General features: G+C 43.8%; 1 protein-coding gene across 1 annotated transcript in view; it reads right to left on the reverse strand.

Moving 5' to 3' along the window:
- The window catches only part of STARD3 (StAR related lipid transfer domain containing 3), a gene marked incomplete in the record, with an annotated part of 483,177 nt that overhangs the window by 244,764 nt on the left and 214,629 nt on the right, over positions 1 to 23,784 (reverse strand). The window contains 2 exon segments of the mRNA XM_044055044.1: positions 11,744 to 11,861; positions 15,164 to 15,217. Of these exon segments, the coding sequence (XP_043910979.1) occupies positions 11,744 to 11,861; positions 15,164 to 15,217 (172 nt within the window).

Genomic DNA, 23,784 nt, shown 5'->3' on the forward strand with positions numbered 1-23,784 from the left:
CCCTCAGAAGCCGGTGCCTACACGGCGGCTCCGGACCCATCCAAGGTAGAGACACATCCGGGGGTTCCATGGTTTAAGTATCTCGTGGCATACCGGACTCAGTAGAGGCCTGAAGTAGCGGGTATCAGGGGCTGCGATAGCACCTCACGGAGTACTGGCGAACTGGCTACTGGCTTAGAAGTGCTGTCGGCGGTTTTGGACCTCGGTGGCCTGACTCTGTCTTTATCTTTACGTTTTTTCGGAATCCCGGAAATCGGATGGCTAACAGACAACATTTCTGGATAATTAAACCGAGAACCAAAATATTTAGAGGCAAAAATATACCGACGGATAGTGTGCTGATTAAATAAGTCACAAAACCAACAGCAAGGTACGTCGTGGTCAGGGCCTAGGCAAGGAACACAGTACGAATGAAACTCTATGAGGTATTTGCTTTCCACAAGTAATGCAATTATTAACTTTTACTGACATCGAAAAGGAGCAAGAAAAAGTTTCCCCAACTGGGTACTTAGCTTTAAAGTTGAAGACTTCGGTTTTGAAACTCAAAAATTAAAATTTCAGGAGTCGGCCGACTGGCACTTGCGAACTGCTTCTGCTTCAGGCACCGCAGGGCAAGAAAGACTGATGTAATGGCGTCGGCTGAATGTTTTATACCCCTGACGTCATGGAAGAAGGGACAGCAACCGACGCAGGACCCAAGACTGTTAATCAGGCCAACTGAGGGCAACCTGCCAGCAGATTATACAAATGTAATGACTGCAACAGTGAAACACAAAGATCTCCAAGTTGCAGCTTCCAGGATGTCCCTGGTAGGGACTCCCTTGAGAAATGCTGTAGAGGTTGATGTAGCCCTAGTGGAATGAATTCTGATCCCCTGTGGGGTAGGTTTTCCATAGTGTTTGTAGCAGAAATTGATACAGTGTGCTATCCATTTGGAAATGGTTTGCTTTAAAATGGCCTTGCCCTCTGCCCCTGTAGCAATGCTGACTAGAAGCTGGTCAGATTTTCTGAAAGGTTTAGTCCTGTCAAGATAGAACCTGAGCTGTCTGTGCATGCCCAAGGAGTGCAGGATCCTTTCCCCTTTTAGTCCGAGGATTAGACAAAAAGGTTGGCAAGTGGGTGGATTGGTTTAAAGCCACACTGGATACCATCTTGGGCATAAATGATGGGTTAATCCTGAGGGAAACCCTGTCAGCATGGAAAAAATGAAAGGTTCCACAGCCAATAAGTGCCTGTAACTCAGACATTCTTCTTGCTGAAGTGAATGCTAGAAGTAAGGCTGTTTTCCAAGAGAGGAATTTTAACTCTGCTGAAGCAGCAGGCTCAAAAGGGGGAAATGTGAGCTTCTCCAGTACAAAGTTAGTCCCAGGCTGGGGTGGGAGCTCTCCTAGGGGGCCTTAAATGGTTAGCTCCTCTCAGGAACTGTTTGATGAGAGGATGAGAAAAGAGAGGTGGCTCAGTATTATAATGAGCTGAGATGGCAGAGGAATGAATCTTAATGGATGAGAAGGATAGGCCTCTGTGGAGCAGCTCTGCTAGGTAATCAAGGATTAGAGGTAAGGTGGGCACTGCTGTGTCCTTTCCTTGAGACCGATTCCAAGAACAACATTTTTCCCACTTTTCAGCAAAGGATTTCCTAATGCCAGGTCTTCTGGCTTAAAGGATGATGTCCAGCACCTGTTTGCTGAGGGCTGCTGGTGGTGTATTCAGGGGATAAGCCAAGCTGCAAGGTTTAGGGTTTGCAGCTGTGGATGCAAAATCTGTCCCTCCTGCTGAGACAGCAGGAAGGGGTCTGATGTAGGTACCAGGGTGGCACTGCTGTCAGACTGCGTAGGAGTGGGTACCAGTGCTGGCGTGGTCAGTCTGGGACAAAAGGATTGTCCTTGGCCTGTCCTGTTTGATCTTGAATAGTACTTTTGAGAGGAGGGGCAGAGGAGGAAAGGAATAAATTGAGAGGTTTTCCTCATGTAAAGGATGGGACATCCACCTTCCAGGCTCTGCTGTGAGGATTCCTGGTGCAAAATTTGCTTAACTGGTGGTTTTGGGGGAGGCAAAGAGGTCCACCTCCGGTGTCCCCCACCTCTGAATTAGAAGTCTGAATGAGTTGGATTCCAGTTTCCACTTGTGTGGGTCCAGTAGATTTCTGCTCAAGTCATCTGCCAGTGAATTTTGTTTGCATGGCAGGAATTGAGCTTGCAGGTGCACTTGGTTGCTCAAGGCTGTGTTCCACAGGGTCATAGCTAACCTGCAGAGTGGATAGGAATGAGTTCCCCCCTGCTTGTTTATGTACCACATAACTGTGGTGTTGTCTGTCCTTATCAGGAACTGTCCTGGAAGGATAAGGTATTTGAAGGCTGTCAGAGCATTCTGCACAGCTAACATCTCTTTTTGACCGATATGCAGGGGAATTTGTCCTGGGCTCAATTTGCCTTGAATACATTTGCCTGCTATGTGAGCCCCCCATGCATAGTCTGATGCGTCTGTTGTCAGGGTTTGGGCAGCGAGGGGTTGAGTGAAAGGAAGTCCCTTGTTGTGGTTGCATGCTTCTGCCCACCAAAGGAACTCTGCCCTTAGACAAGGTATGACAGGAATCGCTGTTTCCAGGTCCTGAGAATGTTGACACCAGAGACACTAAGTACCATTGAAGTTTCCTCACATGCAGTCTTGCATATGGAATTAGTAGAATGCATGAGGCCATGAACCCTAGGGCTTGCAGTATTTTCCTTGCAGACAGCTGAGTTTTGGTGGCCGTTAGTTTGAAGTAGTTTGTCAAATAGACCTGTTTTTTTGGAGTGAGGAATACCATCTGGGAAGTTGTGTTCAAGCTTGCTCCCAGGAATACAGTTTTTTGGCTAGGCACCAGTTGTGATATCTTTTTGTTGATGGTGTACCCCAGTGAAGTTAGGAGTATTTTTACAAATGCCAGGTGCTGAAGTAGCAATTCCTGACTGTCTGCCTGAATCAGGCAATTGTCCAAATATGGGTAAATTAGAATATTTCTCTGCCTGCAGTATCCAATGGAGCCAGGCACTTTGAGAATACTGTGGGCACAGTAGATAAGCCAAAGGGAAGTGCAGAGAACAGACAGTGCATAGAGCTTGCCCTGAAACATAGATATTTCCTGCAGGATTCCCTAATGGGGATGTGCAGATCAGCTTCTTTTAAGTCTAGGGTGACTAACCAGGCATCCTTGGCTAGCATAGGAAGAAGCTGTTGCAGTGTAAGCATTTTAAACCAGAAAGGTGTTAAGAATTGACAGATCCAGGATAGGTCACCAAGAGCTCTCTTGTCTGGACACCAGGAACAGCCTAGAGTAGTAACCCTGCCCCCTTTCTTTTACTGGAACAGGTTGAATAGCCCTGATATTGAGAAGGGAAAGCACTTGTTTTTGAGACTCTGCCCACTGGTTTGGAGGAAGGTCTGGCAACCCGCTTGGGGTTGGCAGCGAGTGGAAGTAGAATCTGTATCCCTGGGATACAATGTTTAGAACCCATCGGTCCTGAGTAATGGACATCCAGTTTTTGCATGAAGGGCGAGTTTTCCTCCTAGGGGTGCAAGTATTTGGGAATGGCTGGGAAGGAAGATGGAAAAGTCATTGCAAACTTTTTCCATAAGGGGGTGGCTTACCACTCCCTGATTTAGAGGTGGGAGCACTCCATTGTTTAGATCTCTGCATACCCTGAGACTGTAGTTTTGGTGGTCTGTTTCCCCTGGGTTTTGGCTGAGAAGGCCTGAGAGGGAGTGGAAAGGACCAGTTTTTAGAAGGCCATTGCCTACTGAATCTAGATGGCTGCACCTGTAAGAAATCTTTGACAGTTTGCATAGATTTAGCTTTTTCCTCCATCTTTTTAAGATCTTCTTATGCTTTTGTGTGAAACAAACGATCATGATTTAATGGAGCATCTAGTAATTTTGCTTTGTCATTGTCTGGCAAGATATGTTCCTTCAGCCAAGCATGCCTTCTCAATACAGACCCAGTGACAGCAGCCCTGCAAGATGCTTCTAAGGCATTAAACTCACACTGCAAAGTATGTTTATTAACTTGGTTTGCAGAATGCATGAACTCTTGTAAAGCTTTATTTTCTGCACAATCTGGAAGTTAAGACCATTTTTTGTTTAATTAGTTCCATAATATGTTGCTGGTACTTCAACATGTGAAACTGGCAATTCAAAGCCCTGATGGCAAGAGTTGCAGAGGTATACACCTTCTTACCCCATCTGTCTAAAGCTCTAGAATCCCTGTCTATAGGGGTAGGGTTTTTGTCTGTAGTAGCTTTAATGCCTTTAGGTTCCTGGGAAATGGTCTCTGGATCCGCAGTAGGATTCTTGAAGAGAAATTTATGAGAGTCAGGTACTCTGTAGTACCCGTCAGGTTTCCTAGAGGCTGGTGGTAAAGTGTCGAGAGTAAGAATGGATTCCATGAAGACATCATCTACAATATCCAGGACAGGGGGTATAGCTAGATGTGTGTGCTGAGGCAAATCTAAAAATTTTCCGAGTCTCTCTTGGGACTGAGGATAGTCCTGGCATTCACAGCGGAAATGCTCTCTTAAGGTATGCAAGGTTTCACCAAAAGAAAAATCCACTGGAGGGGAGGCAGAGGGAATGGAATCCTCTGCATATGAATCTTCATAGCTAGATGTCCTGGTAATCAGAAGGGTCAGAGTCATCGGACTCCTGGGTCTGTAGAATCAGAAGGAAATTCAATTCTTTGTCTTTTAGCAGGGGAAGGCTGGCTTCCCCTAAGTAATAAGGTCTTCAGCCATTCTAAACATTTGTTTTTGTGGCATGGGAGCTTGAGCATGCACTTTGATCGTCGGTTTTCTAGGCGTAGTATGAACTCTGTGCCTGAGAACTCGGTAGATTTAGCCAAAAACGAAGTTGTCGGTTTAATACAAACATCGATAGGTCGGAATGCACCCTCGGAAGCCGGTGCCTTCACAGTGACTCTGGACCCATCTACGGTTGAGACATCCACAGGTTACATAGTCGAAGAAGCATCTTGCGGCATACCAGACTCCGAATGGGTCTCAGCAGAGGCCTGCGAATCTGTAGAAGCGGGCATCAGGGGCTGTGAAGGCCCCTCACGGAGTACTGGCGGACTGACGACTAGCTTAACAGAAGCGTCGTCAGCAGTTTTGGACTTATACAGTCTGTCTTTATCCTTACGTTTTTTCGGAAGATCGGTAGTCTGATGGCTTATCGAAGCCATTTCGGAATACGGAGAACGAGAGCAAAAGAATTTAGCGACCAAGAAAGCCCAACGACGAACAGTTCGGGCGTTAAACAAGGCACAAAACAAAAGTACAGTTTTGTACCTACCATAAATGTAGATGTTAGAGTGCTAATACAGCTGCAGTCATAACAGATGGGTTCTCCTGCCGTCAGGCGGGTCCTCGGTCGGCCGAATTCCAAAGTCTAGGTCCAGCGTCGGTTGTCGTCGCTTCTTCCCTGACGTCAGTGCGACAGGGGTATAAAAGAACCAGCCAATGCCATTTTCTTCAGTTTTTCTTGCCCCAGATGTCAGGTGCCCCCAGAAGGAAGGCAATACATAAATTTATGTAACAATGCAATGCAATATAATCAAAAAACAGTAGTTGTAAGCAAATACACCATAAATGAATACCCCAATCAGGCTGTATGAGGAGGTGTTGGCCAATAGGCCTGTCCCAAGAGGGGAAGGAGGGAGGGAAACCTGGACTGCAGCTGTATTAGCACTCGAACATCTACATTTATGGTAGGTACAAAACTGTACTATGTTCATCGTGCACACAGCTGCAGTCATAACAGATGGGTAGAATCCCAAAGCTAAAAAACGGGTGGTAGGCACTAGGTGGAACTAGGAGGAGCCAGGATGCCTTGCAAGACTGCAGTGGCAAAGCCTGCTCTAATTTTGGAGTATAATGGTAGGTGATAGTGCTTGGAGAAGGTATGCACAGAACTCCAAGTGGCTGCTTCCAAAATATCTTTGGTAGGAACCCCTCTGAGGAAAGCTGCAGAGGTAGCCATGGCCCTTGTGGAGTGAGATCTGATGCCTGCAGGTACAGTTTTACCATGAAAAGAGTAACAGAAGCGTATGCAGTGGGCTATCCATTTTGAGATTGTCTGTTTGGAAATTGGCTTCCCTTGAGCTCCTGTAGCATAGGACACAGAGTTGTTCTGATTTTCTGAAAGGCTTTGTTCTGTCCAAATAATAACACAGCCGTCTGTGGATGTCCAAGGAATGTAGTAGTTTCTCCCCTTTGTTTTGAGGATTAGGGTAAAAGGTAGGTAAAGTGGATAGCCTGATTCAAAGCTACCCTGGATACCACCTTTGGCATAAAGGATGGATTGGTTCGTAAGGAAACTCTGTCCTGATGGAAAATGATGAAAGGCTGCACAGCCATGAGGGCTTGTAGTTCCGATACCCTGTGAGCTGAGGTGATAGCCAGAAGGAAGGCTGTTTTTCAGGACAAATACTGCAAATCTGTTGAGGCAGCTGGCTCAAAAGGAGGCAAGGTCAGCTTTTCTAGAATTAAATTGAGGTCCCAAGCAGGTATTGGTTGTTTCCTTGGGGGTTTTATATTCTTAGCCCCTCTGAGGAACTGTCTTAAGAGGGGGTGAGAGAATAAAGGAGGATCAGTGTTGTATTCTGCAGAAATGGCTGAGGCATGGATTTTGATGGAGGAGAATGAAAGTCTACTGCTTAGCAGCTCAGCTAGATACTGTAATATTTGAGGTAAATTCAGTATTCCAGGATTCTGTCCCTTTTTCTCATTCCAGACCCAAAACCGTTTCCATTTTGCGGAGTAAGCTTTTCTAGTAGAAGGCCTTCTGGCCTCCAAAATGACATCCTGCACCGCCTTGGAGTGTAGGGTCTGTTGTGAAATTAAGGAATCTTCCATGCGGCCAGATTGAGTGTTTTCAGCTGACTGTGAAGAGTTTTGAAGCTGTGCTGAGTCAGAAGAAGAGGCATTAGAGGTAGGATCCATGGTGGGGAATGAGTCAGGCTCCTCAGGAGTGGGTACCCGTGCTGTCTTGGCCAATCTGGAGCAATGAGAATCATTTTTGGTCTGTCTGCTCTGGTCTTTAATAGAACTTTGGGCAGCAGAGGAAGAGGTGGAAAGGCATAAACTGTCATTGTTGTCCAACTGAAAGAGAGAGAGTCCACTCTCCAGGCCTGTGTATGAAAAGTCCTTGAGCAGAATTTTGTCAATTGGTGATTTTTGTGGGAGGCAAAGAGATCTATGTCTGGCCTTCCCCATGCTTGAATTATCTCTGTAAAAACTTGAGGATGCAACTTCCACTCGTGTGGATCTGTCATATTTCTGCTTGGGTTGTCTGCCAGCGTGTTTTCCTTGCCTGGCAAGTACTGTGCTTGAAGTTTGATTTGTAATTCCAGAGCCATGTTCCAAAGTAACATGGCCAGCCTGCATAGGGGGTATGAATGGCTTCCTCCCTGTTTATGTACCACATTACTGTGATGTTGTCTGTCCTTACCAATAGTTGACCTGGATGCAGAAGGTCTTTGAAAGCTATAATAGCATTTATTACTGCTAGCATTTCCTTTTGATTGATGTGTAGGTGCTTTTCTTTTTGGGACCATTTGCCCTGAATGCACCGATCTGTCATGTGCGCCCCACAGGCATAGTCTGAGGCGTCTGTTGTGATGACTTGATTTGCTTGAGGCTTACAGAATGGGAGACCTGTGTTTCTTTGGCATGCTTGAGCCCACCACAGAAATTCCTTTTGAAGACATGGAATCAGTGGTATTATTGTTTCCAAACTGTGGCTGTGTTGAGACCATAGGTTTTTCAGGTACCATTGAAGTTTCCTCATATGCAGCTTTGCACATGGGATTAGTAGGATGCAAGATGCCATGAATCCCAGAGCCTGCATGATTTTCCTTGCAGTTAGCCAGGTGAAATTTGCTAGTTTTCTGAAGTATTGAGTTAGTTGCCCCTGTTTCTCTGGAGTGAGGTAGGCCATCTGGGTGTTTGTGTCCAAGTTGGCACCCAGGAAGATTATTGTTTGAGAGGGTATTAGCCTTGATTTCTTTTTGTTGACTGTGTATCCCAGAGAATTCAACAACATTATTACAAAAGCCAGATGTTTCAGAAGTATGTACTTGATGTCCGCTTGGATCAGGCAGTCGTCCAAATATGGGTATATTTGTTATCCCTTGAAGTCTGCAGTGTGCAATTACTGATGCCAGGCATTTCGTGAATACTCTGAGCACAGTAGATAAGCCAAAGGGCAATGCAGAGAATTGATAATGGGTTGAACCTGCAAAAAATCTGAGATATCTTCTGCAATCCTGTCTGATTGGGACATGCAGGTATGCCTCCTTGAGGTCCAATGTTACCAGCCAAGACTCCTTGCCCAGCATCGGAAGAAGCTGCTGTAATGTGAGCATCTTGAATTTTGGCACAAGTAAAAATATGTTTAGGATGGAAGGTCCAAAATAGGTCTCAAATCTTTTCCCTTCCTTGGTACCAGGAATAGTCTGGAATAAAAACCTTGACCTTGTTCTTGTGTAGGTACCTCTTGAACAGCTTTCATGTCCATGAGATCTGAAATTCGTCTTTGTACCTCTGCCCTTTGATTGTGTGGCAGGTTTGGCATGCCTCTCATTTTTGGAAGGGTGTGAAAATGGAATCTGTAGCCTCTGTTTATAATGTCCAGGATCCATTTGTCTTTTGTGACAATATGCCAATTTTTTGAAAATAATGCCAGTTTTCCGCCTAAAGGTGCTGCCATCTGAGCCTTGCTTGGCATGCAAAGGGGAAAGTCATTGGGCTTGCTTTCTGAATGGCTGTGAACTATCCTCACCACCTCTTTGTGTAGGAGCTTGCCATTGTCTGCCTCTAAACGATCCTTGAGATTGCCCTCTGCCCCTTGGGCGCCTGTATCTACCTCTTTGGGGTCTGTCCGTGGCTGGAAAGGACCAATTTTTGGAAGGCCAATTTCTACTAAAACGTGGAGGTTGTACCTGTAGGAAATCTTTCACTGTTTGCATTGATTTAGCCTTTTCCTCCATTTTCTTTAATACCTCCTCAGCTTTAACACCAAATAATACATCTTTTTGTAGAGGGGTATCTAGTAATTTAGCTTTGACATGATCTGGTAAGGTCTGCTCCTTGAGCCAGGCATGTCTACGTATGACTGATCCTGTAACAGCAGCTCTACATGAGGCCTCTAGAGCATCAAAACCACATTGCAAGGTATGTTTACCCACTTGTTCTGCACTATGCATCAAATCCTGCAACTCCTTCAAGTCTGGTTGTTCAGGTTGTGACATTTTGCTTCTCAACTGTGATAACAGAAACTGTTGGTACTTTAACATATGCAACTGGCAGTTTAATGCCCTCATGGTTAAGGTGGCCGAGGTGTATACCTTTTTTCCCCACCTTTCTAAAGCTCTGGAATCTCGCTCTGAAGGTAATGGATTTTTAGCAGTGGAGGCCTTAATTCCCTTGGGGCCCTGTGAGATAGTTTCTGGGTCAGCCGCATGGCTTTTGTATAAGAATTGGTGTGAGTCAGGAACCTGGTAGTACCTGTCAGGCTCGACTGGGGCTGGAGGTAAAGAGTCTGGGTTAAGGCAGGCCTCCAAATACACATCATCTAGAATGTCTAATTCAGGAGGTATAGCCAGAGGCCTGTGCTGGGGGAGTAAGAGAAAATCCCTAAGCCTTTTCTTGGAGTCTGAGTACTCTTGGCCTTCCCAGTGGAAGTGCTTCCTCAAGGTATGCAAGGTTTCCCCAAAAGAGTAATCCTCGGGGGGGGGGGGAGACAGAGGGAATGGACTCCTCTGCATCAGAATCTTCAAAAGGGGTATGAATGTTCCTGGTCATCAGAGTGTTCTAAAATAATGGAGGCCTGGTCCGAGGAGGGGGATTCTTCCTCCACTCTGGGCCTTTTGTCCGGGGGGGTTGAGAACCCCTGATAAGAGTAATCAAATCCTCAGCCATTTTGAGCATCTGCTTTTTAGGCATGGGGCCTGGAGAAGAGCCCTGTGGAGCTTGTCTCTTAGGATGCATGGCTGTTTTTAGACTTAGAAAAAGCCTTGATGGAAAAAGAAGAGGAAGGCCTGAAGACACCTTGAGAGGTGGCAGACCTATCTAAACTCATTTCACCGCCTAGAGTGGCTTCGGTATCGGTAGTCGGGGTGTGGGCCGAGGAGCCTGCGACCTCGGGTACAGTAGACACCGCCAATGAAGTGTCGTCGGTAGTCAGGGGCTGCGTAGGCGCCTCACTGAGAACCGGACCACCTGTAGTCAGTTTGGCGTGGTGTCGGTAGAAGCCGTGGACCTCGTATGTCGGTCCTTATCTTTGCGTCTTTTACTCAAAAACGGAGTATCTGACGACATAATGTAATTAAATTTTTTGCCAAAATAATGTTGGGCAAATCCACCCGACGCTTAATGGTGCGTCTGTTGAATGTAGCACAAAAATGACAGGCCGAGACGTCGTAGTCTGGGTCTAAGCAAGGAATGCAGAGGGAATGAAAATCCTTATGCGGTATTTGCTTCCCACATGAAATAAAATAATTAACTTTGTCTGACATCGGTCTGAGGCAAGAAAAGTTTCCCCAACGGGGTACTTAGCTTTCAAGAAGACTTCGGTTGCAAAATTTTCGTAATCTCAGGAGCTGGCCGACCGGCACTTGCGAACTGCTTCTGCTTCGGGCACCGCGCGGCAAGAAAGACTGAAGAAAACATGTTGGCTGGTTCTTTTATACCCCTGTTGCACTGACGTCAGGGAAGAAGCGACGACAACCGACGCCAGACCTAGACTTTGGAATTCGGCCGACAGAGGACCCGCCTGACGGCAGGAGAACCCATCTGTTATGACTGCAGCTGTATGCACGATGAACATCAGTGAGGGACATCGTGGTCTGGGCCTAAACAAGTGATGCAGTAAGAATGAAAATCTCGGAGTTATTTGCTTTCCACAGGCAAGACAACTGTTAACTTTGTCTGACATCGGTTAGAGCAAGAAAAAAGGATCCCCAACGGGATACTTAGCTTTAGAAGACTTTAGGTTTGAAACTCGCAAAACGAAAATTTCAGGTAGCGGCCAATCGGCACTTGCAAACTGCTTCGAGCTCCTCCACGGCAAGAAAGACTGATGTAATGACGACTGGATGTTTTATACTCCTGACGACCTGATGTCATGTAAGAGGCGACAGCATCCGACGCAGAAATCCCAAGGCTCTGGTATTCAGGCTGACTGAGGGCTACCGGCAGGCAGATAACCCAAGTGTGATGATTGCAACAGTGAAACACGAAGAACATCAGCATCTGCATTACTTCACAGTTCTGCAGAGCTGCTCCTGCTGAAATACAATTTACTTGCATTTGACTTTCCTGAAGCAAGGAATTGCATTTTACATTTCATCAGCATTCACTCATTTATCTTTCTTGCATCTTCTTTCTCACATCCACAGAGAAATGACCACAAGGTTAGACACATTTTGCAGATCAATTGCGTTAGTGGTATGAAATAAAAGGGAAAAGAAAAGTCATTCTTTAAATCAGTTTTTTTCGACCTGTCATCGCCCATGTCACCACAGAGACTTAAAGCAAATGCAGTTTTACTTGCGATTTAAATGACTTTTTAAGTCTATTAGTATTGCCACACATTAAACCTTACCTAGTTAAATCAATGGACATTTTAAATCTGACATTTGCAAACACACACACACACACACACACACACACACACACACACACACACACACACAAATACTTAAAATACTTACACCTGTTTTCCTCTGCTTCTTGAGTTAAAACCTTAAAATCAAGGAACCAGGTTTCAAGCCAGGCAAGGACAAAAGAAACAATAGGAAGCACATAGCCGAATGCACCAGTGGCGAGTAACTGTGGATTAAAAATAGTAGCATGAGACCCAGTCAGTATACCTGAAAGTGTAAATGGAGTTCAACATGTATGAAATTATATCCAATAATAAACACAACAGCTACAAAAAGTCACGTCTTAAACAGATTATTTGTTTAAATTGAACCAAATAGTCTTCCCCAATTCCTTATTTGAGATGTTATCTAAATAAAAATATCTTCTCTTGAATCCGTATCAGTCAAGACATTGTACATTTGGCAATATAAAGGTACTTTTAAGAGGAAAATGTCATCCATTATTCTCTGCAGTCTTTTCCTAAATATGTATTTCAGTACGAAATTCAAAAAAACTGCGAGTTGCGTCTTAAAGTACATAAAGGGCTATGTAGTGGAAAAATGTGGAAAGAAAAATGAATGTCTACAGAGAGATTCTTGTACTGCTACAGACCAAACAAATGTAATACCCAAGTACCCAAGGAGTTTTCAATTACAGCATTATTTGCACTTTAGTAAGCAAGATTAAAGATAAGAACTCAGCATTAAATATTTTGCAATTTACAGTGAGATGAGAAAGGGAAATAATTGAATCAGTATGTAAAGTGACAGGTACTTGGGTACCAGTAATTTTGCTGTGTTGCCCAGTAATGTACCATCAAGGTGTGCGGTATAACTGTGCCTAAAACTATGTAAAAGAAAATTACAGAAGAATGGTCTCTACCTCCCTGCTGACAAAAGTGAAATGCAGCCAACCCCCACATTTTAATGAGAATGCAATAATGGACTGCATACAGCTAGCAAGAAGATACTGTGCTGTGGAGTACAAGGTTAGTGGTCTTAACACAACCCTTTTTAGCCATATTTAAAATCTTGTCACTTTTCCTGAGCTCACTGTGGCAGGCTAACAAAACCTTGTCCTAATTACTACTTAGTCTGTATGCAAACCTTTCCACTGTGCAAGGTTTACTCCATGTGTCATTTGTGGCTGTGCCTAGTTTCACACTTGTCATACTGAACACTTACGCTGCACCCAACAGTCTTACCTGTATAATGAAATGCAAAATTTAAGATCAATCTTTATATGCTTAGCCCTGTACCAGTTCCATCATGCTCTACATGACTGTCTCACACCTTTTAAACACCACCAATGTTGAACTTGAAAGTACTGTTCTGGGACACCTTTACTCCACTGTCACACCTAAAAATGGTCTTGAATCACTGGATCCTTAAACAGTCATAACAATAAAAATCTTGCAATGTTTCTCTACAGGACTACAATCTCAGCAGCAGAACCGAAACAACCTGATCCATAATTAAATCAGCTTTAACTGCAAAAAGATGACTGGATGGATCTGTCTGAACTTTTAATATTCTGCTTTATAACTAATTTCCTGTAAATTGCACTTTTCATTTTTAACTACTTAATTCAGAGCAAACCCTAATGGAACAGCACTGTGTAAACTCAGAACATGATAAAGGGGCTAGTCTTTGGTACAAAAGTTAGGATGTTTACTGCATAGTTAAACTACGACTTACTGTCCGACATACTTGCTTAGGACCAAAACAGGACGCATCAGACCTTCCAGTTTATCAGATAAAATTGCTGTTACTTTTTCTTTATTAGCACATCACTGTAAAACTGCTCACTATAGTTACATGTCATGGCTCACCAAGGTCTGCAAATTTCTGCACTAAATGAGTAACACCTTCACCATGCCACTCAAAAACAGCTACTGTAATCTCATGTTAAATGAAATGCTGCACTGTATGAAAACAGCTCTCTGTTGGCTATTACAAGTTTACTTTAACATTAACTACTTATGGTTTACATTTTTTTCCTTAAACTTTTGAAGGAAAATGGGGTGAGGATTACCTTACAGGTCTAAGAATGCAGCAAAGGCAAACTGAAGGTGTAAATTAATTTCTTAAGAAAAATCAATGCCTAACAATCTGCAACAAGACACAAGTCATGTTGGTACTTAGCTATGCCCTGCCTTAAAGAAAGAATATATATTAAGCCAATAAAAAGACTTAAGAGCTAACAAGTAAACAGACAGAAACGTCCTCCTGCTCATTAAACCAGACAGCACAGCAATGCATCACCTTCATACTGACCAGGGTATAATCTTTGACTGTTGAAGAGTGGGCAATGCTCCCTTCACCCAATGAGTATTTTGACGAAATATCTATGTAAAGCACCCCTAGTGCTGGGATAGGCTCTGGCTCCTCCACACACACTTTTTTTTTTTTTTTTTTTTTTTAAGACTGAGGGGGAATTACAGAATGAATGGGTTGTAACTTTGGCAAGGTATGCCATATGTTGGTGATGAGTGGTTATTTTTTAAGTCAAGAATGAAAACTGCACTGTAAACTGAAATAAATAATAATGCAAAAAACACCTGCTTTAGTCTGGAAATGACGTCCTGATAATTTGTTTGTGTCTTTCGGCTTTTCCCAGTTAGGGGTCGCCACAGCGGAACTCCGGTCCGCTAATGATTGGCAGTAGATTTTTTACGTGCTGGCTTCACGGGCCTAACGCACAACCTTCAACGAAAGAATGCCCATTCACACAAGTCGCCACACAGAAGACGCTCGAACGGAGAATCGAACGGGCAACGTCTAACTGTGAGGCGACAACGCTACCGCAGCACCAAATGACATCTTGATAATAGTAGTCCAAAAAAGTGTGTTTATGTCATCACTGTCGAACATGACTACTATATTACATACTCTTCTTAGATTCCTGTATCAGGAGATGTATTCTATCATCTTTTCAGAGTTTACAAGTGATTATATTTGGTGCGCGTTCCACTAATTTTACATCTGTTTGCATTAAGTAATTTATTTACTTTTTCCTTTGCAATTGTACCTTAAAGCATTCGACTTGTATTGATGTGCGGATGTTCAAAGGCAATACTCTACTCTAAATTCAAATAAAATACAAATACACAAGAAAATAATGTATTTAACATTTGTACACTGCCCCGATCTCTGGTGTGGACTTAAGAGGAGCCTCTAAGGGTGTAAATTTATATGTAGGCAAAATGTTAAGTACTACTATTTTTGACCTTCCCCGATGACTTCAGAATGCCCCTGCTATGATTCAGAAATCTGACAGATCGAGATATAAGCCTTCATACCAGAACCCCCTCTCTGAGTTTTAAAAGCAGCACTGCAAGGACACAATGATCTATAAAATGACAAGAATCTATATCAACAAAAATTACCTCTATAAAAAGTATCATTTAACCTACAATGACAAGGAGCCAACATTTTATTACAAACTCTACTCAAAATTACCATTAACATGAAGGAACATTTACTTACCCCAGTAGAAATCACCTTCACCAACAGGAAGGCAGTGGTCACCAGTGTTGAAATCTGCAACACAATGAAACAGACAGAAGCAGATTGAAATTCTTAAGTTTAACTAAAAATCATGCAAACATGATTCCTGTCAGAATCTCTAAAAGGTAAGCTCATGCTTCTGAGAGGACTGCAAACGACCATAGTCCTAGAATACTGACTTAACAGCATTTACTTCAGGATACTCATTAGGCTAATATGTTAAATTCACAGGTAGCATTACAAGGTTGGGGTCTCTAGGAGTTGTGCTTTACAAGGGTGAAATGATAGTACTCTCTATCAGTTAAAAAGAAAAAAACAATTTCTCTATATAATCAGTCACCTTAATACTAAAACACACTACGTGCAATACAAAACCTTTCCTAAAACACAACTCTTACTCAGCATATTTCCCTTTAAAACCTGTATCTACCCTATCAGTTAAAAAAAAAAATCTCCTCGAACAGAAAACCACAACCTTGACAAGAAACAGTCTTCCACCAGAATACATGGAAATGCCTGCTGAGGGCCTTCCCTTTCCCATGACCATTCTACTATACAGATCGATTAATGAATGTCATGTCCCCACTATCCATTAATGAATGCCATGTCCACAATATGAAAAAAGGCATACACAGTGCCACTTCACAAAGAGTTCATCTGATGACTCTGCGAATTTCAGGCCAATCACTATACTAACCTCCTATATCAAAGATTCTTTAAAATGCATACACATTCAATTACTTAACTACCTCAGCATAGTTGACCCTTTTTCACCAACACAACATGGCTTTAGGCCCAACCACAGTACCACCACTGCCTTACTAAGTTCTACTGACACTAATCGATAAAAACAGAAATTCTGGCAATCTAGTTTCCTCACTATTGACAGTCTCATCATTTTCTACCACAAAAGCTGCCTTCTCTATGCCCATCTCTTCCTTCTTTCTCCTTGATGAAAAGCTACTTATCAGACCGATACTAAGCTGTCAACTGGTAAAATGAGTATTCCTCTTATTTTTGAAAAGATTGCAAAATTATTGTTCTTAAAATGTTTCTGTAATACTTTGGAGCTTTTCTCCTCAGGCCTCCAATGAAAACAGACACCTATCAAGTTGGACTTTCCCAGTAATTATATGTCAATAAATTCTACCTCTTGCGGCTGGTAGACCACAGGGGCCAGATCAGAGCCATTGCTGTTTAATATAATCATAAATAATCTATAAATAACCACTCTGTATTAAACTGCTACACCCCTTCCCCGCAAGGATTGCAAGAACAGAGCCTAGAATCCTTCACATCAATTGAAACCTAGCTTGAACTTAAAAAGTACTGAACCCCCAAAAACTACGTTGCTCCTTTTCACTCCTAAATCACACTTACAAAATAAACAGTTTAACATTACCTCATCCAACAACAGTACGATAAATTGTACCACACACTAAACTTCTTAGAGTCAAAACAGAAGATGTGAAATATGATCCCCATAGCCAAGTAACAGGCAAACACATCTGCTGTACAGAAGTAAACCCTTTGTCAGAGATAAAGCCAGAGAAACAATTACAAAAGCCTTCTTATTCCACTCTAATATATGCCTGTAAAATCTTCACAAACCTACCACCACTCCAGAGAACAAAATTCAGACAATGTGGGGACTTCCAAGATGGCTGCACATTGATCAACTGCTTGATTTTATCTCTCTCAATGTGAAAAAAGAAATGGAGATGTCTTCTTTTTTTCTTCTTTCGGCATTTCCCAATTAGGAGTCGCCATAGAGGAAGGTCCGCTAATGACTGGCAGTGGATTTTTATGGTGCCGAGTTGCAAGCCCGACACCCAACTTTCAAAGAAGACACACCCATTCACGCACGCACCTATCTGCATGTCTTTAAACATCACTCGACTGCGGGAGAACATGCAAACTCCACACAGACGACGCTCCAGCATAGAATCGAATGGGAGAACCTCTTGCTGTGAGGAGACAACGCTAACCGCTGCACCACCGAAGCCTGATTAAAAAAAAAAAAAGAAGAGGAAGAAGAAGAAATGGAGATAAGGGCCATAAACTTCAAATTATAATACATTTTATTACGGATCGCAGTAAAGAAACAGAGAACCTGAAAGAAAATCAACTAGGAAAGGTTAGAAAACACTGACTGGGAAGAATCCTGCAGCTGTTCTGTAAAATGCAGTTCAAGCTCCAGCTTTGGTGCAAGACATTGCTTCCAGTAATCTAGAGGAAAAAATAAGTAAAATGCACTCAGAGCTGATTAAAATAAACATTGAAGGAATGTATCAACTCAAATAAGAAAAGGCTAGAAAAATGGAAGCACTTTAAATAGCTAGTGAGATGAATTGAAAACTGCTGAAATGAAGAAAAGGCTGGCTGAATGTGAGACTGCCCAAGAAGAGCTGTTTCAGTTGGACAGAGCACACAAGGAAATCCTGGGATTTTCTGCTGTACCAGAGAAACTGGAAGGAGAGAACAGACTGTATTAATTTTATGAACTCACAAATAAGCAACTGGACTGGTATTCCGCAGCATGATTTGTAAACCGAAAGGGTGCATCAAGTGTATACTCCAAACCTGGCCATGAGAAAGCATACAAGACCTGCATTAGTAAAGATGCCATCATACCAACAAGAAACTGATCTTGACAAAACTATGGTATAAAGGCAGAGTAATAAAACTGGAGATAAAAACAAAAACAAAAAATGTACCCTTGGACAGTAGAGTGCTTGTGGACAATGATTACTCACTGTAAACCAGGCAGAAGACAGGCAAATTTATCTCATCAATCACAGAATGCTGAGAGGTAGGTGTGGAATTTAGCTCGCTGTACCCAGCTGCCTTCAGAATATTTTTTTCCCTGGAGGATCAAAGTCATTTTTTTGATGTATAACAGACTAAGGCGGAAATACAAACATTTGTCCAACAAAACGTGAGCCATCAAACAATAGGGAACTCTGCTTCTCATTCTTCTTATAATAAAGGAAAATGCTTGAGAAGCACAAAAAAGCACAGAAGCTGACTAAAAGAAATCTGGAGTACCTTGAACTTAACTGGACCCTAGTGTTGGAAGATGGAGATGAACAGGTAGACCAGAAACACTGAAATTAGTGAATAAATGTGAGACTATAAAGCTTCAATCACATTTGTGCAATATGGCTTTATAAGAAAAAGTGGAAAGATTGGACTTTGTGTGGGATAGGAATGCATATGAACCACCACGTCATTAATATTTGGAAGGACAATGAAAGGAAGGAGAAAAGGGAGGATGACATTTCATAATATAAACTGCGTGCTAAACAGTAAAGTATTTTCAGTTAATGTATGAATGTGATAAAGACACTAAAGTAAAGTGGTTCCCCTTTTTCTTCTTTAGTTTTAAGAAAGGTCAGCAATACAATGTAAAAAGAGAAAAATTGACTGGGCAAAAACATGTCTAAGTTAACATGCAGTAATCTTGAGTTGTTGAAATGGGGGATAGGGTGTAAAAGTGCACAGATTACAATACATGTAGACTTGACATGCTCTCTCCTATTTGCAATAGTCAATGTCTGGATTAAAGTCTTTGGCTTGATCTTTTAAGTTCTTTTTTCTTAAATTAATTGAAAGGGCACATCACGCTATTGCTCCAAACCTGGCCATGAGCAAAGTAAATAAGAGACACTGAATAAGTTTTCCTTTGGTATATAAATGTTCAGTGTAAGGTGAGAGGTTTGCAGAGCTGTACCTCTGGTACTTGTGTTTCCATGGAGACAAGCTGTCTATAGCGGGAAGAGGTAAAAGTCAGAACACTTTTAAGGCTACAAGTTAATGTTTGCTGAAAGCAATAAGCTATCTTCACATCTGGGAGAGGAATGAAGATAACACAAGAACAGACAACAATTAGTGCAAGTAGGAGCACAGGCTGTAAATAGAAGTTATGTACTTACCATAACGTTCCATGTGGAGTGTTCATCTCGCCTTTGTTCTTACACATGGGTTCGGAGCCGATCCTCGGCTCCGTGCCGGCCTCTTGCAAGCTCTGCATCGAGAAGAAGCTCGAGACAATCTAATACCCACAATCCCCCTCTGCCTTTACCTCAGATCTAGTTTGCAAGCAAACCAATCTACATAACAGTACATTCATGCCATACATCTATACATACATAACAGACACATATAAGAATATGTGTATACCAACTATGTACAGAGAATAAAGACAGTAGTAAAAATGCTTCTGGCCAGGCATCAAAGAACGTTCCTCCTAAGGGTGGGAGGGTGGGACTGTAAGAACAAAGGCGAGATGAACACTCCACATGGAACGTTATGGTAAGTACATAACTTCTATATGTGATAGTGTTCAATCTCGCCTTGTTCTTACACATGGGTAGCGTCCCTAGCTCCTAAATCCTGAGGAACTCACGGGAGGACGTTCTTGAGCACAGTGGAACCAAAGGTTGCTCTGTCCCTAGAAACCTTATCTACTTTATAATGAGAAATAAATGTATGTGGCTTAGACCAGGTAGCAGCCGCACAAATAGCATCCAGAGGTAGGCGAGCTGCATGAGCCAAAGACGTAGATATTGATCTTGTGGAATGTCCCTTGGGTTTGTTTAGAAGGGTTGATTTGCAGAATCGTATACATAGATTATACAATCAGATAACCACTTTGAAAGAGTTCTTTTGGTAACTGCAAGTCCTTTCCTGCTATCAGCAAAAGCCACAAAGAGTTGATCTGTTTTCCTGTGATCTTTTGTTCTATCCAAATAAAACCTTAGCTGTCTGTGAACATCCAATTTGTGCAACATATACTCCATTTTGTTGGAGTGGTTTTGAAGAAAGTGGGTAATTCAATGGACTGATTAATGTTGTTAATAGAACATACTTTAGGGAGGAAGGATGAATTGGTACGAAGAGAAACTCTGTCAGAGTGAAAGATTAGATAAGGGTGCTTGATGGAGAGAGCCTGAAGTTCAGACACTCGTCTAGCAGAAGTAATGGCTACCAGAAAGAGAGTTTTCCAGGACAAAAATTTTAATGGGCAAGAAGAGGCAGGTTCAAAGGGGGGCAACATTAATTTAGATAGTAACAAGTTTAGACTCCAAGGTGACGTAGGAGATCTGATCCAAGGTCTAATATGAAAACCTCCTTTTAAGAAGGCTTTACAAAGTCTGTGAGCCATGATAGGAGCTCCACACTCTTCCACATGGAAATTCAAATGGCAGCCAATTGAACTCTTAGAGTAGCAGGAGAAGCACCCTGATGAAATAAGTCTGTCAAGAACTCTAAAATCTTATTCAAAGGAGCTGTAAAGGGATCAACGTGGTGTGTATTCGCCCAGAATACAAACCGTTTCCATTTGCTAGTATATGTTTTAGTAGTGGAAGCCTTATGCGAAGCCACTAATATATTCTGAACTGCTGGTGACAAGAGATCAGACCTGGCTAAGTTGGGAATTGGAGCAGCCAAGCTGCTAGATGGAGTGACAGGAGCGCGGGATGGGGAACCCCTGACGAGTGAGTCAACAGATCCGGCTCTGGGTCCAGAATCCAGGGTCCCCGAATGCAGTGAGTTTTCAGGGAGGGAAACCAAATTTGACGAGGCCAGAATGGAGCAATGAGAATTATCGTCCTGTGAAGGTTCCTGGCTTTCTGGAGAAATTTCGTATCAGAGGAAATGGAGGAAATGCGTACAGGAGTCCCGGGGCCAATCGTAAACCAGTGCGTCCCTGGGGACTTCCCTGGAGGGGTAATAGGGCAAAGTAGCTCCTGCATTTGGCGTTCATTGGAGACGCAAACAGGTCGCAGGAAGGCTGGCCCCATGTGCGAAAAATCCTTTTCGCCACTGACTGTTTCAGAGACCACTCGTGTGGTAGCAGAATTGCTCTGCTCAGCTTGTCGGCTATGTCGTTGGATGACCCGGGATGTGCATTGCTATTAGAAAGCGACCGTGGACTCTGCCCACTGCCAAATTCTCATGGCCTCTCTGCATAGTTGATAGGACCTGGTTCCCCTTGTTTGTTTATGTACCAGACTACCGACATGTTGTCCGTCTGAACTGCAATAGTCCCTAGAGGAAGAAGGGGAGCAAAGTGTTGCAACGCTAGAAACACTGCCCTCAACTCTAGTACATTGATGTGCAGATTGTACTCCAAATTGGTCCATTCGCCTTGGACTGTCTGTCCCTGAAAGATGCCCCCACCCTATCAGGGAAGCGTCCGTGGTCACCGTAACTGTAGCGTGGGTAGCACAAACGGCTCCCCTGGGAAAGGTTGCGTTTGGAGCCACCAGTTTAGGTCTGTTTTGCAAGTCTTTGTTATGAGAATCTCGTGTGTTAGAGGTAGCTGTTGAAATGACCATTGAGCAAACAGTAGCCATTGTAGAACTCTCATGTGCAGCCTTCCCAGGGAATTGCAATAAGGGAGGCTGACATGAGGCCCAACACCTTCAGAACTAGTTTTGCAGGAGATTTCCTTGACAAGAGCAGAAGACGATGTGAGTCTGCAGCGATACTATCCTTTCTGTGGGAAGCCTCAGAATTAATTGCCGTGTGTTTAACTCTGCTCCTATGAACAAGATATTTTGTGATGGCTGAAGTAAGGATTTTCCGAAATTTACGGAGATCCCTAGGTGAACACACAGTTGAAGAACATAGTCTCTGGCCTGCAGCAGTTGACGCCGGGTGGTGGCTGAAAGGAGCCAGTCGTCCAGATACGGAAACACCTGGAATCCCTGGCGTCTCAAGTGAGACGCTACCACTGCCATGCATTTGGTGAAGACCCTGGGGGCTGAGGTCAGACCAAAGGGCAGGGCTCGAAATTGAAAGTGACTGGCTCCCAGCCGGAAGCGCAAATGATCTCTGGATGCCCTGGCCATTTTGATGTGGTAGTATGCATCCTCTAGATCTATTGAGCACATCCACTCGTCCTTCTGTAGAAATGGAAGGATCGACTGAAGCGTGACCATTCGGAACTTTTCTTTCTTGACGAAAGTATTGAGGTAACTCAGGTCTAGAATGGGCCTCCAGTCCCCTGTTTTCTTTGGAACTAAAAGAACCTTGAGTAAGTCCCGAATCCTTGCTGGTCCGCTGGGACTGGCTGGATGACTCTTTGTCTAACAACTTTGAAATTTCTAAAGCTGCTGGCTCTCGCAGATGGGGCGGTACATCTGGGAGTCTTTTCTTTGGAATGGGATAAGATAGAAAGGGTATGGTGTAACCTCTGGTAACTACGCTTCTTACCCAATTGTCTGTAGTTATATCTTGCCAGGCCTGAGGGTAAAAGGCTAAGCGACCCCCGACTGCCTCCAGAGCAGGACAGTCGGGCCTCCTCTCAGGAGTGCTGGAAAGGTTTACCAGGAGTGTATCCCTGTCACCTTGATGTTGCGGACCCCTCTGCCGCCAGGGCGGCGTCTTCCACCTCTGCCCCTCCTCTGCCTCTAGAGGGCATCACCCTGTGTGCCGGAAAGACCCTTGATTTTGTTTCGAAACCACATTTTACCACCGCGTTGCCCTTTGGGGTGCGGTCTGGTTGGGGTGGAAAACGGACTCCGACAGCAGACAGAGTCTTTCCCTCTTGTTCACACCGGTAAGGGTCTCCTTTACCTTGGGGCCAAAAGAGTGGCACCGTCAAATGGGGCGTTTGTAAAGGAAGACTTGAAGGCTTCCAAAGGAGCATAGGCGCATCCAGGATTGTCTCGAAGAGCAATCGCTGAAGCTGCTGCCCTACTCGAACCTTCGGCTGCGTAGGAAATCAGCCTCATGGACGAGATAACAATCGATGTTAGGGTATTAAGTTGCGCTGTCACTTTCTCTGAGACAGCTGCATCTGTAGAACCCTGGAGGGTATCTCCCAACTCTTTGACTAGATCCCTCTGCAGACGTGTAAAATGGGTCAAATAGTTCAGGGACCGCATGGAAAAAGCCGCTGAACTAAAAATGCGCTTCCCATATCTATCCATCCGTCCTAGAATCTTTATTAGGCGGATGGACAGACGAAGAAGACTCCGACATCTCCTTTTTCGTGGCTGCAGCCACCACCATAGCGTCTACTGGAACTCCTTTAGTAAGGTAGGACTTATCCTGAGGTGCTGTGATGTACTTGTTCGGTTTCCTAGGAACAGGTTCCACTGTGTCAGGAGCCTCCCACGCCCTTCGAGCAATAAGTTCCATTAGTTCGTCGAAGGGCGGAGTGACCCAGGAGGAGGAAGGGCGAGCACCAAATGCCTTCAGCAGAACTGACTCATCCTCAGAAGGGGGAAGGGACTGCCAGTCACCTCTCTGCTTCAGGATCTCCAAAATGTCTGAAAAAGAGACATCTTCTGAAGGTGACTTAGGGGACCCTTCTGACTCATCTAAGTCAGTATCAGATGTTATGGATTCTTGTGGAGAATCCAAGTGTCTCCTCTTACACAGTCTCTTCCTAGGGACTTCCTCGTGGGGAGCATCCGAAGAAGCCTTGGAGGAAGAGGGGGCACCCTCCAGGGGTGGCTGAGACACTGGTGCCCGACGCTTGGATGTGGCCGTGGGTGCAGATGAAGACAAAGGCCCTTTATGGGGAGGAGAAACTGCTTCCACTGATGTGGTTGTCTGGGTAGACAACACCTTCCTCATCAGGT

Source organism: Protopterus annectens, chromosome 13.part0, assembly GCF_019279795.1.
Source record: "Protopterus annectens isolate FY-2018-M chromosome 13.part0, PAN1.0, whole genome shotgun sequence".
Taxonomy (NCBI): domain Eukaryota; kingdom Metazoa; phylum Chordata; order Ceratodontiformes; family Protopteridae; genus Protopterus; species Protopterus annectens.